This window comes from Bombina bombina, chromosome 12, assembly GCF_027579735.1.
Source record: "Bombina bombina isolate aBomBom1 chromosome 12, aBomBom1.pri, whole genome shotgun sequence".
NCBI classification, from domain to species: Eukaryota; Metazoa; Chordata; class Amphibia; order Anura; family Bombinatoridae; genus Bombina; species Bombina bombina.
This window is the reverse complement of record NC_069510.1, coordinates 105,611,332-105,628,831: the sequence shown is the minus strand read 5'-3', so window position 1 is coordinate 105,628,831 and position 17,500 is coordinate 105,611,332. Positions and strand designations below refer to the sequence as shown.

Here is a 17,500-nt window from a genome sequence, read left to right as displayed (position 1 = left end):
CCAAAGTGTTTTCTACCTTGGCAAGGGGCCTCTCAATAAAGTAACCCTTGACTTCATTCTAACATAAAAATATCTTTAATATTTATATGCAATGGTAAATAACCAGCTATAAGGTTAGGGGAAATATCTAGTCCGCTCTAAAAATAACAAAGATATACTTATAAAGGTTGAATCTGGTACATATTATCACAATTTATTAAAAATATAAAAAAAAAAACAATAAAAAACAAATCAAAAGCGCTAAGGACTGTATATCAATAACAGGACAAAGCCTTACACATTTATTTATACAGTACATATAATCAGCAATAGCAAGCAATACGCTAATAATTGTGCAAACAGATAATAGTGCACATCAATTTAAATAACTCCCACCAATCTAGGGGCTAGCTGTAAATAACAAGCTCAGCACTATATCATGCAAAGCATAGTTCCAAATCACCAGATTTAATATAAACCATCCAAATGATGACTATTATATCTGGGTTGCACATAAGCCAGGGGTAGTTGTAAACGTATACTGTCCTGAAAAAGTCAAAAGTAGACGTCTGTAGATGTCCTTTAGGCTAAGGACATAACCATAAAACACAATACCATGTGCAGGAGTTCAGTGTTATAAAGCAGCTGGTGTTGTGCACAGACCAACTAATTGCAAACCAACTAATCGATTATGAGATTCGTTGACAACTATTTTAATAATCGATTATTATCGATTATGACGATTAGTTGTTGCAGCTCTAATTGGAATGTTGTTTAAAATTGTATTCTCGATCTGAATCATGAGAGAAAAATGTTGGGTTTAATGTCCCTTTAAAGTAAATGGTATGATTTTTAGTTTCTAGTGATTTTTTTGCTATTGACTGGTAACCTACTGTATTAACACACGTTTGAATGTGTGGGGCCCTTCTCCAAGCAATGCTTCTGGGAATGTTCCTTTTTGTCAGTGATTTATGGCACCAGGGCATTTTTGTAGTTTATTTTTTTATCTGTTTCTCCATCCGGAGTTGCTGTGTGGGGGCCGCAATGTCAGAGTGTGACGCTGTGAGGGTAAAGATTTGATCCTTTTCGCTATATATGTTCTCTGAACAATGTGTTACTGCACAGTCATTGGCCAAGATGCCCTATTTATTTGTGCCCATATTATGTAGTTCAGGGCTCGACAAACCCAGGAGCCAGGTAGCCACTAGCTCCTAGAATTTATACCCCTGGCTCCTAACTTTTTCAGATTATTCTCCATATTTTTATATACAAATGCCACTGTCTGGCTCCTAAATATTCTTACTGGCTCCTAAATTTTAAACAAATTTGTCGACCCCTGATTGTAGTTAGGTCTCTTCCTGCTGCAAGTAGCGTCACACCCTCTGCAGCTCATAATGTACCAGTATTTCATCTAGTTTTATACAATGGATTTGTAATTGTTTTGATAATCTTATTTTAACCCTTGGCTGACAGAGGGCAGTGTAGCTCATTGCTATACAATGTGGACCTTGCTGGCATCTAAGAGGTTAAGCGTTTATTAAAGACACACAGTACATGGATTCTCTCCCTAGCACAATATTACTAATCTGTACATGGCATGCGACATTAGTGACGTGGCTCATGTGGTCGATGCTGCGTTGGTAAGCTGACTTCATGTCCCACTAATTAGAAATAAACAGTTCAGACCATGTGGGTGATTAGGGCTGTCATCTGTCTTCCACAAAATTACTGGGCTATCTGTTGTTGACTTGGCACAGTGCCCCCCCTAAAAGCTCTACCGTATCTCCCACTCTTGATCCCATTTATGTATATTTTCAACAACTGAGCAAGTGATTTTACCACTTGACTGCCAGTAACATACAATTCAATAATTGTACCTCTGGTTGCCAGTAACACAAGTAAACGGAAGTAATTTGACCCTCTCGAGTGCTCCTCACTTTTCTCCAACATAGGTGTGTCCGGTCCACGGCGTCATCCTTACTTGTGGGATATTCTCTTCCCCAACAGGAAATGGCAAAGAGCCCAGCAAAGCTGGTCACATGATCCCTCCTAGGCTCCGCCTTCCCCAGTCATTCTCTTTGCCGTTGTACAGGCAACATCTCCACGGAGATGGCTTAGAGTTTTTTGGTGTTTAAATGTAGTTTTTATTCTTCAATCAAGAGTTTGTTATTTTAAAATAGTGCTGGTATGTACTATTTACTCTGAAACAGAAAAGAGATGAAGATTTCTGTTTGTAAGAGGAAAATGATTTTAGCAACCGTTACTAAAATCGATGGCTGTTTCCACACAGGACTGTTGAGAGGAATTAACTTCAGTTGGGGGAAACAGTGAGCAGACTTTTGCTGCTTGAGGTATGACACATTTCTAACAAGACTTGGTAATGCTGGAAGCTGTCATTTTCCCTATGGGATCCGGTAAGCCATTTTTATTAAATAAGAATAAAGGGCTTCACAAGGGCTTTAAAGACTGGTAGACATTTTTCTGGGCTAAAACGATTGATATATAAGCATTTTTAATACTTTATAGTTTTGAGGAGTTATTTTATTCTTGGGAATTATGTAAAATAACCGGCAGGCACTGTATTGGACACCTTTTTCACTGGGGGCCTTCTCTAATCATAGGCAGAGCCTCATTTTCGCGCCTCTATTGCGCAGTTGTTTTTGGGAAGCAAGACATGCAGATGCATGTGTGAGGAGCTCAGATACATAGAAAAAGCTTACTGAAGGCGTCATTTGGTATCGTATTCCCCTTTGGGCTTGGTTGGGTCTCAGCAAAGCAGATACCAGGGACTGTATAGGGGTTAAATATGAAAACGGCTCCGGTTCCGTTATTTTAAGAGTTAAAGCTTTCAAATTTGGTGTGCAATACTTTTAAGGCTTTAAGACACTGTGGTGAAATTTTGGTGAATTTTGAACAATTCCTTCATACTTTTTCACATTTTCAGTAATAAAGTGTGTTCAGTTTAAAATTTAAAGTGACAGTAACGGTTTTATTTTAAAACGTTTTTTGTACTTTGTTATCAAGTTTATGCCTGTTTAACATGTCTGAACTATCAGATAGACTATGTTCTGTATGTGGGGAAGCCAAGGTTCCTTCTCATTTAAATAGATGTGATTTATGTGACACAAAATTTAGAGAAAATGATGCCCAAGATGATTCCTCAAGTGAGGGGAGTAAGCATGGTACTGCATCATCCCCTCCTTCGTCTACGCCAGTCTTGCCCACACAGGAGGCCCCTAGTACATCTAGTGCGCCAATACTCCTTACTATGCAACAATTAACGGCTGTAATGGATAATTCTATCAAAAACATTTTAGCCAAAATGCCCACTTATCAGCGAAAGCGCGACTGCTCTGTTTTAGAAAATACTGAAGAGCATGAGGACGCTGATGATATTGGTTCTGAAGTGCCCCTACACCAGTCTGAGGGGGCCAGGGAGGTTTTGTCTGAGGGAGAAATTTCAGATTCAGGGAAAATTTCTCAACAAGCTGAACCTGATGTGATTACATTCAAATTTAAATTGGAACATCTCCGCGCTCTGCTTAAGGAGGTGTTATCTACTCTGGATGATTGTGAGAATTGGGTCATTCCAGAGAAATTATGTAAGATGGACAAGTTCCTAGAGGTCCCGGGGCCCCCCGAAGCTTTTCCTATACCCAAGCGGGTGGCGGACATTGTAAACAAAGAATGGGAAAGGCCCGGCATACCTTTTGTCCCTCCCCCTATATTTAAGAAATTGTTTCCTATGGTCGACCCCAGAAAGGACTTATGGCAGACAGTCCCCAAGGTCGAGGGGGCGGCTTCTACTCTAAACAAACGCACTACTATCCCTATAGAAGATAGTTGTGCTTTCAAAGATCCTATGGATAAAAAATTAGAGGGTTTGCTTAAAAAGATGTTTGTTCAGCAAGGTTACCTTCTACAACCAATTTCATGCATGGTTCCTGTCACTACAGCAGCGTGTTTCTGGTTCGATGAACTAGAAAAGTCGCTCAATAAAGATTCTTCTTATGAGGAGATTATGGACAGAATTCATGCTCTCAAATTGACTAACTCTTTTACTTTAGACGCCACTTTGCAATTGGCTAGATTAGCGGCGAAAAATTCAGGGTTTGCTATTGTGGCGCGCAGAGCGCTTTGGCTAAAATCTTGGTCAGCGGATGCGTCTTCCAAGAACAAATTGCTTAACATACCTTTCAAGGGGAAAACGCTGTTTGGCCCTGACTTGAAAGAGATTATTTCTGATATCACTGGGGGTAAGGGCCACGCCCTTCCTCAGGATAGGTCTTTCAAGGCTAAAAATAAACCAAATTTTCGTCCCTTTCGCAGAAACGGACCAGCCCCAAGTGCTACATCCTCTAAGCAAGAGGGTAATACTTCTCAAACCAAGCCAGCCTGGAGGCCAATGCAAGGCTGGAACAAAGGTAAGCAGGCCAAGAAACCTGCCGCTGCTACCAAGACAGCATGAGATGTTGGCCCCCGATCCGGGACCGGATCTGGTGGGGGGCAGACTTTCTCTCTTCGCTCAGGCTTGGGCAAGAGATGTTCTGGATCCTTGGGCGCTAGAAATAGTCTCCCAAGGTTATCTTCTGGAATTCAAGGAGCTTCCCCCAAGGGGGAGGTTCCACAGGTCTCAATTGTCTTCAGACCACATAAAAAGACAGGCATTCTTACATTGTGTAGAAGACCTGTTAAAAATGGGAGTGATTCATCCTGTTCCATTAGGAGAACAAGGGATGGGATTCTACTCCAATCTGTTCATAGTTCCCAAAAAAGAGGGAACATTCAGACCAATCTTAGATCTCAAGATCCTAAACAAGTTTCTCAAGGTTCCATCGTTCAAAATGGAAACCATTCGGACAATTCTTCCTTCCATCCAGGAAGGTCAATTCATGACCACGGTGGATTTAAAGGATGCGTATCTACATATTCCTATCCACAAGGAACATCATCGGTTCCTAAGGTTCGCCTTTCTGGACAAGCATTACCAGTTTGTGGCACTTCCATTCGGATTAGCCACTGCTCCAAGAATTTTCACAAAGGTACTAGGGTCCCTTCTAGCGGTGCTACGACCAAGGGGCATTGCAGTAGTACCTTACTTGGACGACATACTGATTCAAGCGTCGTCCCTACCACAAGCAAAGGCTCATACGGACATTGTCCTGGCCTTTCTCAGATCTCACGGGTGGAAAGTGAACGTAGAAAAAAGTTCTCTATCTCCGTCAACAAGAGTTCCCTTCTTGGGAACAATAATAGACTCCTTAGAAATGAGGATTTTTCTGACAGAGGCCAGAAAATCAAAACTTCTAAGCTCTTGTCAAGTACTTCATTCTGTTCCTCTTCCTTCCATAGCGCAGTGCATGGAAGTAATAGGTTTGATGGTCGCGGCAATGGACATAGTTCCTTTTGCGCGAATTCATCTGAGACCATTACAACTGTGCATGCTCAGTCAGTGGAATGGGGATTATACAGACTTGTCTCCGACGATACAAGTAGATCAGAGGACCAGAGATTCACTCCGTTGGTGGCTGACCCTGGACAACCTGTCACAGGGGATGAGCTTCCGCAGACCAGAGTGGGTCATTGTCACGACCGACGCCAGTCTGGTGGGCTGGGGCGCGGTCTGGGAACTCCTGAAAGCTCAGGGTCTTTGGTCTCGGGAAGAATCTCTTCTCCCGATAAATATTCTGGAACTGAGAGCGATATTCAATGCTCTCAAGGCCTGGCCTCAGCTAGCAAAGGCCAAATTCATACGGTTTCAATCAGACAACATGACGACTGTTGCGTATATCAACCATCAGGGGGGAACAAGGAGTTCCCTGGCGATGGAAGAAGTGACCAAAATCATTCAATGGGCGGAGACTCACTCCTGCCACTTGTCTGCAATCCACATCCCAGGAGTGGAAAATTGGGAAGCGGATTTTCTGAGTCGTCAGACATTTCATCCGGGGGAGTGGGAACTCCATCCGGAAATCTTTGCCCAAATTACTCAATTGTGGGGCATTCCAGACATGGATCTGATGGCCTCTCGTCAGAACTTCAAGGTTCCTTGCCACGGGTCCAGATCCAGGGATCCCAAGGCGACTCTAGTAGATGCACTAGTAGCACCTTGGACCTTCAACCTAGCTTATGTATTCCCACCGTTTCCTCTCATCCCCAGGCTGGTAGCCAGGATCAATCAGGAGAGGGCATCAGTGATCTTGATAGCTCCTGCGTGGCCACGCAGGACTTGGTATGCAGACCTGGTGAATATGTCATCGGCTCCACCATGGAAGCTACCTTTGAGACAGGACCTTCTTGTTCAAGGTCCGTTCGAACATCCGAATCTGGCCTCACTCCAACTGACTGCTTGGAGATTGAACGCTTGATGTTATCAAAGCGAGGGTTCTCAGATTCTGTCATTGATACTCTTGTTCAGGCCAGAAAGCCTGTAACTAGAAAAATCTACCATAAAATATGGAAAAAATATATCTGTTGGTGTGAATCTAAAGGATTCCCATGGAACAAGATAAAAATTCCTAAGATTCTATCCTTTCTTCAAGAAGGTTTGGAGAAAGGATTATCTGCAAGTTCTTTGAAGGGACAGATTTCTGCTTTATCTGTTTTACTTCACAAAAAGCTGGCGGCTGTGCCAGATGTTCAAGCTTTTGTTCAGGCTCTGGTTAGAATCAAGCCTGTTTACAAACCTTTGACTCCTCCTTGGAGTCTCAATTTAGTTATTTCAGTTCTTCAGGGGGTTCCGTTTGAACCCTTACATTCCGTAGATATTAAGTTATTATCTTGGAAAGTTTTGTTTTTGGTTGCAATTTCTTCTGCTAGAAGAGTTTCAGAGTTATCTGCTCTGCAGTGTTCTCCTCCTTATCTGGTGTTCCATGCAGATAAGGTGGTTTTGCGTACTAAACCTGGTTTTCTTCCGAAAGTTGTTTCTAACAAAAACATTAACCAGGAGATAGTCGTGCCTTCTTTGTGTCCGAATCCAGTTTCAAAGAAGGAACGTTTGTTGCACAATTTGGATGTAGTTCGTGCTCTAAAATTCTATTTAGATGCTACAAAGGATTTCAGACAAACATCTTCCTTGTTTGTTGTTTATTCTGGTAAAAGGAGAGGTCAAAAAGCAACTTCTACCTCTCTCTCTTTTTGGCTTAAAAGCATCATCAGATTGGCTTATGAGACTGCCGGACGGCAGCCTCCTGAAAGAATCACAGCTCATTCCACTAGGGCCGTGGCTTCCACATGGGCCTTCAAGAACGAGGCTTCTGTTGATCAGATATGTAAGGCAGCGACTTGGTCTTCACTGCACACTTTTACTAAATTTTACAAATTTGATACTTTTGCTTCTTCTGAGGCTATTTTTGGGAGAAAGGTTTTGCAAGCCGTGGTGCCTTCCATCTAGGTGACCTGATTTGCTCCCTCCCATCATCCGTGTCCTAAAGCTTTGGTATTGGTTCCCACAAGTAAGGATGACGCCGTGGACCGGACACACCTATGTTGGAGAAAACAGAATTTATGTTTACCTGATAAATTACTTTCTCCAACGGTGTGTCCGGTCCACGGCCAGCCCTGGTTTTTTAATCAGGTCTGATAATTTATTTTCTTTAACTACAGTCACATATACAGTATCATATGATTTCTCCTATGCAAATATTCCTCCTTTACGTCGGTCGAATGACTGGGGAAGGCGGAGCCTAGGAGGGATCATGTGACCAGCTTTGCTGGGCTCTTTGCCATTTCCTGTTGGGGAAGAGAATATCCCACAAGTAAGGATGACGCCGTGGACCGGACACACCGTTGGAGAAAGTAATTTATCAGGTAAACATAAATTCTGTTTTTTCCGCTCTAGGTTTTTAATGCATTTAGGCATATGAGGCTTTTACACTTAGCTAACACTCATAGACGTAAAAAAAAAAAATACTGGACATTTAATTGTCAAGTATTTTTGTAAAGATTTTCCTGGACAGCCTTCCTAAAGTACTGGACTGTCCAGATAAATACTGGACACCTGGCAACCTGGGTAATGCATCCATAGCACTCCAGCCACCAGAAGAAATCTTTGTTTAAAAGACCTTTATTCTCATTAGTTGGGTTCAAAAGTTTACAGGAACTTTTAGACCCAACTAATGAGAATAAAGGTCTTTTAAACAATATTTCTTCTGGTGGCTGGAGTGCTATGGATATATGACTATTTGGATTGACAAGATTTGGCAAATCTTACTCCGTTCCCCACAAACAGGTGCGCTGTTCTCCTTCCTTTTTGATTTTCTCAACCCTATGGGTAACGCAGGTTATGTACCGCAATCCACCCCACCTGCAAAATGCCAGCGCTGCACACTTGGAACGTTAAAGGGACTGCATAGACAAATTGTTATCTAACTGCATGTAATAGACACTACTATAAAGAAGAATATGCACAGATACTGATAGAAAAATCCAGTATAAAACATTTTAAAAACTTACTTAGAAGCTCCCAGTTTAGCACTGTTGATGAGGGTAGGCTGGAACACCCACTAAAAGTGTCTGGGAGAGCAGGAAGAGCAGACACCTACCCCCTCCCTGCATATGAAAAGACAGATTAGACTAACAGGAGCCAGCAGGAGTCTGTAGACATTGGTATACATCTGAAACTGAGTCTTAAAATCAGCACAATGTTATTAAAAAAAATAAGCAAAACTATACATTGTTCTAAAAACACTCCCAGTTGGTCTATATAAATGGATCATCTACAAAACATTTATGCAAATAGAAATCTATGGTAAAACGTTCCTTTAAATTGCCTGGACAGGTTCCAGGTATTCAGATGCAGTTTAGTTCTGCATTAGAGTGTCTTTTTTTTTTTTTTTTTTTTTTTTTTATATTATTTATTTATAAACAGAAGTGTACACAGATTCATAAAAGAAACAAAAAACAATACTTTCCTTATCTTTTTGGCCACGCAGGGCAAGATAATCATCAAAATATAACAAAAAATACAAAGATAAAACAGAAAATTTTGCATGTCTTGACACTTTAACCTGACCTCCTTTATAATGTACACTTCTGGGATTTATATATTTTTTTTTAAAAAAATAATAAAAAAAAAAAAAAAAATTAGAGAGAAAAGAAAAAAAAAAAAAATCGCTCCTCCCCTCTCTCTCCCCCCCCTCCCCAGACCCCTATCAGAAGAGATACTGTCTCCAAAATTCAGGATATCTATCTGATAATATTAACTCTAGAAAGTCCGCTGAATTGCGAAAGTATTTCAATATTTGCAGCTGAATCTCTCTAGGCTGGGCTAAAATAACTAAATCCCACTTTTTCAAAAATCTCTTTAGGTTTATCCCAGGATCAAATTGCTCCACCAAAATCTGTTGCTGGATAGTACGTATGACAGAGGCAATAGTGGGAACCTGTCTTTCCTTCCATTTCCTAAGGCACCTTTGTCTAACCAATAGTATTACTGTATTAATCAGGGCTCTATTTTCAATCTGTTCCTGTACCAGAAAGAATATATAAATTGGGTTGAGTACTATTTTAATCGGTAGATGTCTATTTAGCCAATATTCAACTTGTTTCCACAATTTAATTGCCTTTGGACATGCATAGAAGAGATGGAATAGAGCATTAGAGTGTCAAGTAAATGCAAACAGGTTGTGGAAATTGTTTTAAAATAATCTAAAGAGCCATTCTGAAGCTACACAAATGATAGTGCTACTTGCAATCAAATTTATAAAAAAAATATAGTGCATGGTAAAATGGATTGCAAAATGTTAATTACAAGACATGAGTGTATTGAATTAAAAAAATAAATTGGAGAGGGGTTTGCCCTCACATCATGCTCAAGATATGGACATCAGCACCTAAACAAAGAAGGACTCTACCCTTTTATCATATGGGTACTAACCTCCCTTATAATGCATGTAATGTATGTTGCTCTATTTTTGACCTGTATGTTTGAATCCGCAATAAAGCTTGTTGAAAAAAAAATAAAAAATAAATTGGGCACAGCTCCAATATTTTTTTTTATTTGTTTTAATTAAATATTTGAACTTAGTCAAACAAACATTGTGAATGTTGAACATATTTTCGTATATAAATATATTTTGGAAGTGTCACTGATGTAATAAGCGCTATTGAGAAATCTCTTTTTGTTTTCTCCGGTTACAAAGTAACCACTTGACTGTTTCAGGAATATCTTGCTTGAATTTGTGACAGAGCTGTAAAACTTGTACCGACGAGGAAACAATTGCTTCAGGGTTATCAAAAAGTAAAGGTTCTCTTAACAAAACAAAAGTATTTGCTTACTTAGGTAAATACTCCGCAAATATTTACATTAATTTATCCAAATTCCACAACAAGTCGACTCTGATAAATTAAACCTACCTTGCGCTTCCGGTCCGTACAGCTTTTTAAATTATTTTACAGTTATACGATGGCTTCTATTCAAAAAGACACTGCACATATTTTCAAGCAAGCTCGCTTTAATCTGCGTCATATTTTGCCACATTGTGGGTAAAATATGCTGCCAATATTCGTGCGCATTGGAGTGAGTTTTCATGCACTGCTTGAAAAAAAAACAAACAAACAGTGTTTTCAAGTAGTAGTTGAAAAAATGCCCCATTTTTTTTTATAACTTAGTGATATGAAACCCAATTTTTCTTCTTTCATGATTCAGGTAGAGCATGCAATTTTAAGCAACTTTCTAATTTAATCCTATTTTCATATCTGTCCTAATTGGCTTCAGCGGAGGTGACATAAAAGAATACTGCGAAACAATACATGTTTTGCTAACGAAATGACAGTGGCAAGTTTTAGCTACTCAAGTAACAAGTCCTGATTGTCTCCTCTAAATAAAACAAGTGGCGGGGTAAAGGGTTTAAAGGGACAGTCTACACCAGAATTGTTGTTGTTTAAAAAGATAGATAATCCATTTATTACCTATTCCCCAGTTTTGCATAACCAACACTTTTATAATAATACACTTTTTACCTCTGTGGTTACCTTGTATCTAAGCCTCTGCAAACTGCCCCTTATTTCAGTTCTTTTAACAGACTACCAATTTAGCCAATCAGTGCTGACTCCTAGGTAATGTCACATGTGTGAGCTCAATGTTATCTATATGACACACATGAACTAATGCCCTCTAGTGGTGAAAAACTGTCAAAATGCATTCAGATCAGAGGCGGCCTTCAAGTTCAAAGAAATTAGCATCTAAACCTACCTAGGTTTAGCTTTAAACTAAGAATAATAAGAGAACAAAGCAAAATTGGTGATAAAAGTAAATTGGAAAGTTGTTTAAAATGACATGCCCTATTTGAATCATGAAAGTTTATTTTGGACTTGACTGTCCCTTTAACCACTGAATACAACTGTAGCGATCAAGGTGTTAATTCTTTTAGAAAGAATCACATTTGGCTGGTATCAACACTTATTGCAAGAAGCCACAAAGCATTGTTGTAATTACAGGGTGCATATATATATATATATATATATATATATGTGTGTGTGTGTGTGTATGTATGTATATATATATGTATGTGTGTATGTATATATATATATATATATATATATATATATATATATATATATGTGTGTGTGTGTGTGTATGTATGTATATATATATGTATGTGTGTATGTATATATATATATATATATATATATATATATATATATATATATATATATATATATATATATATATATATATGTGTGTGTATATATAATTATTTCTCCAACATTGGTGTGTCCGGTCCACGGTGTCATCCATTACTTGTGGGATATTCTCCTCCCCCACAGGGAAAGGCAAGGAGAGCACACAGCAAGAGCTGTCCATATAGTCCCTCCCAGGCTCCGCCCCCCTAGTCATTCTCCTTGCCGCTCTGAACAAACAGGGGTTTAACTCAAATCTGTTTGTAGTTCCCAAAAAAAGAGGGAACTTTCAGACCAATTCTGGATTTAAAAATTCTAAACAAATTTCTCAGAGTGCCATCGTTCAAAATGGAAACTATTCGAACGATTTTACCTACAATCCAGGAGGGTCAATTTATGACTACCGTGGATCTAAAGGATGCGTATCTGCATATTCCTATCCACAAATATCATCATCAGTTCCTAAGGTTCGCCTTTCTGGACAAACATTACCTATTGTGGCTCTCCCATTCGGACTAGCCACTGCTCCAAGGATTTTCACAAAGGTGCTCGGGTCCCTTCTAGCGGTTCTAAGACCCAGGGGCATTGCAGTGGCACCTTACTTGGACGACATCCTAATTCAAGCGTCGTCTCTTTCAAAGACAAAGGCTCACACAGACATTGTTCTAGCCTTTCTCAGATCTCACGGGTGGTAGGTGAACATAGAAAAAAGTTCCCCGTCTCCGTCAACAAGAGTCCCTTTCTTGGGAACAATAATAGATTCTTTAGAAATGAAGATTTTCCTGACAGATGTCAGAGAGTCAAAGCTTCTAAACGCTTGTCAAGTTCTTCACTCTGTTCTACGGCCTTCCATAGCTCAGTGCATGGAAGTAGTAGGGTTGATGGTTGCAGCAATGGACATAGTTCCTTTTGCGCGAATTCATCTAAGACCATTACAACTGTGCATGCTCAAACAGTGGAATGGGGATTATACAGACTTGTCTCCAGTGATTCAAGTAGATCAGAAGACCAGAGACTCACTCCGTTGGTGGCTGACTCAGGATCACCTGTCCCAGGGAATGAGCTTCCGCAGACCAGAGTGGGTCATTGTCACGACCGACGCCAGTCTATTAGGCTGGGGCGCGGTCTGGGATTCCCTGAAAGCTCAGGGTCTATGGTCTCGGGAAGAGTCTCTTCTCCCGATAAACATCCTGGAACTGAGAGCGATATTCAATGCTCTTCGGGCTTGGCCTCAACTAGCAAAGGCCAGATTCATAAGATTCCAATCAGACAACATGACGACTGTTGCTTACTTCAACCATCAGGGGGAACAAGGAGTTCCCTGGCGATGAGAGAGGTGACCAAGATCATCAAATGGGCGGAGGATCACTCCTACCACCTGTCTGCGATCCACATCCCAGGAGTGGAAAACTGGGAGGCGGATTATCTGAGTCGTCAGACCTTTCATCCGGGGGAGTGGGAACTCCACCCGGAGGTGTTTGCCCAGTTGACCCAATTATGGGGCATTCCAGACATGGATCTGATGGCGTCTCGTCAGAACTTCAAGGTTCCTTGCTACGGGTCCAGATCCAGGGATCCCAAGGCGACTCTAGTGGATGCATTAGTGGCGCCTTGGACTTTCAACCTAGCTTATGCGTTTCCACCTTTCCTTCTCATTCCCAGGCTGGTAGCCAGGATCAAACAGGAGAAGGCCTCGGTGATTTTGATAGCTCCTGCGTGGCCACGCAGGACTTGGTATGCAGACCTGGTGAATATGTCATCGGCTCCACCATGGAAGCTACCTTTGAGACAGGATCTTCTAGTACAAGGTCCATTCGAACATCCAAATCTAGTTTCTCTCCAGCTGACTGCTTGGAAATTGAACGCTTGATTTTGTCTAAGCGTGGGTTTTCGGATTCTGTGATAGATACTCTGGTACAAGCCAGAAAACCTGTGACTAGAAAGATTACCATAAAATATGGAAAAGATATATCTGTTGGTGTGAATCCAAGGGATTCTCATGGAGTAAGATTAAAATTCCTAGGATCCTTTCCTTTCTCCAAGAAGGTTTGGATAAGGGATTATCAGCGAGTTCTCTAAAAGGACAGATTTCTGCTTTATCTGTCTTGTTACACAAACGACTGGCAGCTGTGCCAGATGTTCAAGCTTTTGTTCAGGCTTTGGTCAGGATCAAGCCTGTTTACAGACCCTTGACTCCTCCCTGGAGTCTAAATTTGGTTCTTTCAGTTCTTCAAGGGGTTCCGTTTGAACCCTTACATTCCATAGATATCAAGTTGTTATCTTGGAAAGTTCTGTTTTTGGTTGCTATTCTTCTGCTAGAAGAGTTTCTGAATTATCTGCTCTGCAGTGTAATCCGCCCTATCTGGTGTTCCATTCAGATAAGGTTGTTTTGCGTACTAAACCTGGTTTCCTTCCAAAGATTGTTTCCAACAAGAATATTAACCAGGAAATAGTTGTGCCTTCTTTGTGTCCGAATCCAGTTTTCAAAGAAGGAACGCTTGTTACACAATTTAGATGTAGTCCGTGCTTTAAGGTTCTATTTAGAAGCAACAAAGGATTTCAGACAAACGTCTTCTCTGTTTGTAGTTTATTCTGGCAAGAGGAGAGGTCAAAAAAAGCTACTGCTACCTCTCTTTCCTTTTGGCTGAAAAGCATCATACGATTGGCTTACGAGACTGCCGGACGGCAGCCTCCTGAACGAATCACAGCTCACTCTACTAGGGCTGTGGCTTCCACATGGGCCTTCAAGAACGAGGCTTCTGTTGATCAGATATGTAAGGCAGCGACCTGGTCTTCTCTGCACACTTTGTCCAAATTCTACAAATTTGATACTTTTGCTTCTTCGGAGGCTATTTTTGGGAGAAAGGTTTTGCAAGCCGTGGTGCCTTCTGTTTAGGTAACCTGATTTGCTCCCTCCCTTCATCCGTGTCCTAAAGCTTTGGTATTGGTTCCCACAAGTAATGGATGACACAGTGGACCGAACACACCAATGTTGGAGAAAACAGAATTTATGCTTACCTGATAAATTACTTTCTCCAACGGTGTGTCCGGTCCACGGCCCGCCCTGGTTTTTTAATCAGGTTTGAAGAATTTCTTTCTCTATACACTACAGTCACCACGGCACACTATAGTTTCTCCTTTTTTTCTCCTAACCATCGGTCGAATGACTGGGGGGGCGGAGCCTGGGAGGGACTATATGGACAGCTCTTGCTGTGTGCTCTCCTTGCCTTTCCCTGTGGGGGAGGAGAATATCCCACAAGTAATGGATGACACCGTGGACCGGACACACCGTTGGAGAAAGTAATTTATCAGGTAAGCATAAATTCTGTTATTTAGCTTTTAGATGTAGATTAGAAAGGAATATTTGTTTGTTTAAATACTTGTTAAATAAATTATTACTAAGAAACTGAGCTAAATGAATACTAAACCACCTTAAAGGGACATAAAACTCAAAAATGTTCTTTCATGAATTAGGTAGAACATACAATTTTAAACAACTTTCCAATTTACTTCTATTATCAAATTTGCTTCATTCTCTTGGTATCATTTGTTGAAGGAGCAGCAATGCACTACTGGTTTCTAACTGAACACATGAGTGAGCCAATGACAATTGGTATATATATATGCAGCAACCAATCAGCAGCTAGAACCTAGACTCTTTGCTGCTCTTGAGCTTGCCTAGATAAAACTCAGCAATGGATAACAAGAGAAGGAAGCAAATTAAATAGAAGTAATTTGAAAAGGTGTTTAAAATTGTATTCTCGGTCTAAATCATTGTCTAATTATGACTTTACTGTCCCTTTAATGGAAGAGAAGAGGGCAGGCTGCCTCGGTCACATGTGCAAACAGAGTCCATGCCATACATGAGTATTAGTTTGTCATTGGTTAGCTAGGATTCTTTTTGCTCTGGGGGACAGGAAAATCTGTGAAAAAATAAATAAAAAAAATTCACTCATTTGACAAACTAAAGCTACATTATTCATAGCAAAGTTCTTCCCTCAAACATGAATGTACATTACCATGCAGCTTACAATTTGTGTTTAATGTCCCTTTAAATCCCCCTAGAGTGAGCGATTGCTTTTGTAAGGACAATTAGTTTTTAGGGGCTATCACTGCAGTTTACATAATAATACACAATTACACATCAGTCTGCAGCAGCTGGGAACTGCCATGGAACATAGTATTAGAGTCAGGGTTCTGTTGCACAGGGGACTGCGCAGGAAATGCCATTTATCTTCTAATAACGCTAAGCAACGCAGCATTATAATCCTTATTATTTCAGGTGTGACTATTCTAGCTCTGCAGCCGTATTCCTTGCTATTATTGCAGAGATTAATCTGCTGTGGTAGCGCATAGAGCTTATCCCTCATAAAGTCTGAAGTTTCAAGTAACTTAGCCACGTTCTACTTCTTATGCCCTTGCTGTAAGCAGGCGTCTCTCACAAGGGCTGTATGTGATGCACTAAATGCTGGAGCTTTGCAGGTGTCAGAATTGTCTACAAGTGACTGATTAATAGTATATCCCTAAATCGTTCTTGTAGACCAGCTGGCTGAGCATCATGGGAAATGTAGTTCCAAAACCTCTGGAGGGCCACTTTTGAGGATGTCTGTTGTAGACTGATCACAGGACAGTTTAGCCACAGCAATAGGTAGCGATAATAAGATGCTTGACTCACCACCAATTAAACATGTAAACCTATCTCTGCCAGCAAATCCTTAGCCTTTAGCTGCCAGCGCTGTCTGCAAACTTTTGGTTTCCTATATCTGTCATTGCTCTGCACCAACAGCTAGTAAAGTAAGATGGTGTAGAAGTAAACACATCTTGTTACCTGAAAATCGTTACATATTAAAGCTGTTTACTTTTTTGTTAAAATTTATAACATATTATGTACATATCAGTGTACTGATCCCTAGGTACAAATTGCTCACTGGCTGATGACAAAGCATCATTTTATTTGATAGGAACATCCACTGGTACATAAAGTTTAAAATAATCTTCCTTTAAAGTAGTAAATTAGAGCACTGAAACAGCCTTGTAGATGTGTGTGTGTGTGTGTGTGTGTGTATATATATATGTGTGTGTGTGTGTGTGTGTGTGTGTGTGTATATATATATATGTGTGTGTATATATGTATGTGTGTGTGTGTGTGTATATATATATATGTGTGTGTGTGTGTGTATATATATATGTGTGTGTGTGTGTGTATATATATGTATGTGTGTGTGTGTGTGTGTGTATATATATATGTGTGTGTGTGTGTGTATATATATGTATGTGTGTGTGTGTGTGTATATATATATGTGTGTGTGTGTGTGTGTATATATATATGTGTGTGTATATATATGTATGTGTGTGTGTGTGTGTATATATATATGTGTGTGTGTGTGTGTATATATATGTATGTGTGTGTGTGTGTGTGTGTATATATATATGTGTGTGTGTGTGTGTGTATATATATGTATGTGTGTGTGTGTGTGTATATATATATGTGTGTGTGTGTGTGTATATATATATGTGTGTGTATATATATGTATGTGTGTGTGTGTGTGTATATATATATATGTGTGTGTGTGTGTGTGTATATATATATATATGTGTGTGTGTATATATGTATGTGTGTGTCTGTTTATATATATATGTGTGTGTGTGTGTATATATGTGTGTGTGTGTGTGTGTGTATATATATATATATATATATATATGTGTGTGTCTGTTTATATATATGTGTGTGTGTATATATATGTGTGTGTGTGTATATATATGTGTGTCTGTTTATATATATGTGTGTGTGTGTGTGTATATATATGTGTGTGTGTGTATATATATGTGTGTGTGTGTCAGTGATGTGCAGTCACTAGAGGCAGGTGAGGCAGTGCTTCACCTCTCATATGGGCAAAAA

General features: G+C 40.1%; 1 protein-coding gene across 5 annotated transcripts in view; it reads left to right on the top strand.

Moving 5' to 3' along the window:
* The window catches only part of IQSEC2 (IQ motif and Sec7 domain ArfGEF 2), a 701,326-nt gene that overhangs the window by 598,891 nt on the left and 84,935 nt on the right, over positions 1–17,500 (top strand). The window contains exon 2 of one of the 5 annotated variants that reach the window (XM_053695381.1): positions 9,288–9,333. The exons of the other annotated variants lie outside the window; for them this stretch is intronic. Within the exon in view, the coding sequence (XP_053551356.1) occupies positions 9,288–9,333 (46 nt within the window). The remainder of the gene's footprint in view (positions 1–9,287; positions 9,334–17,500) is intronic. 5 annotated transcript variants of the gene reach the window in all.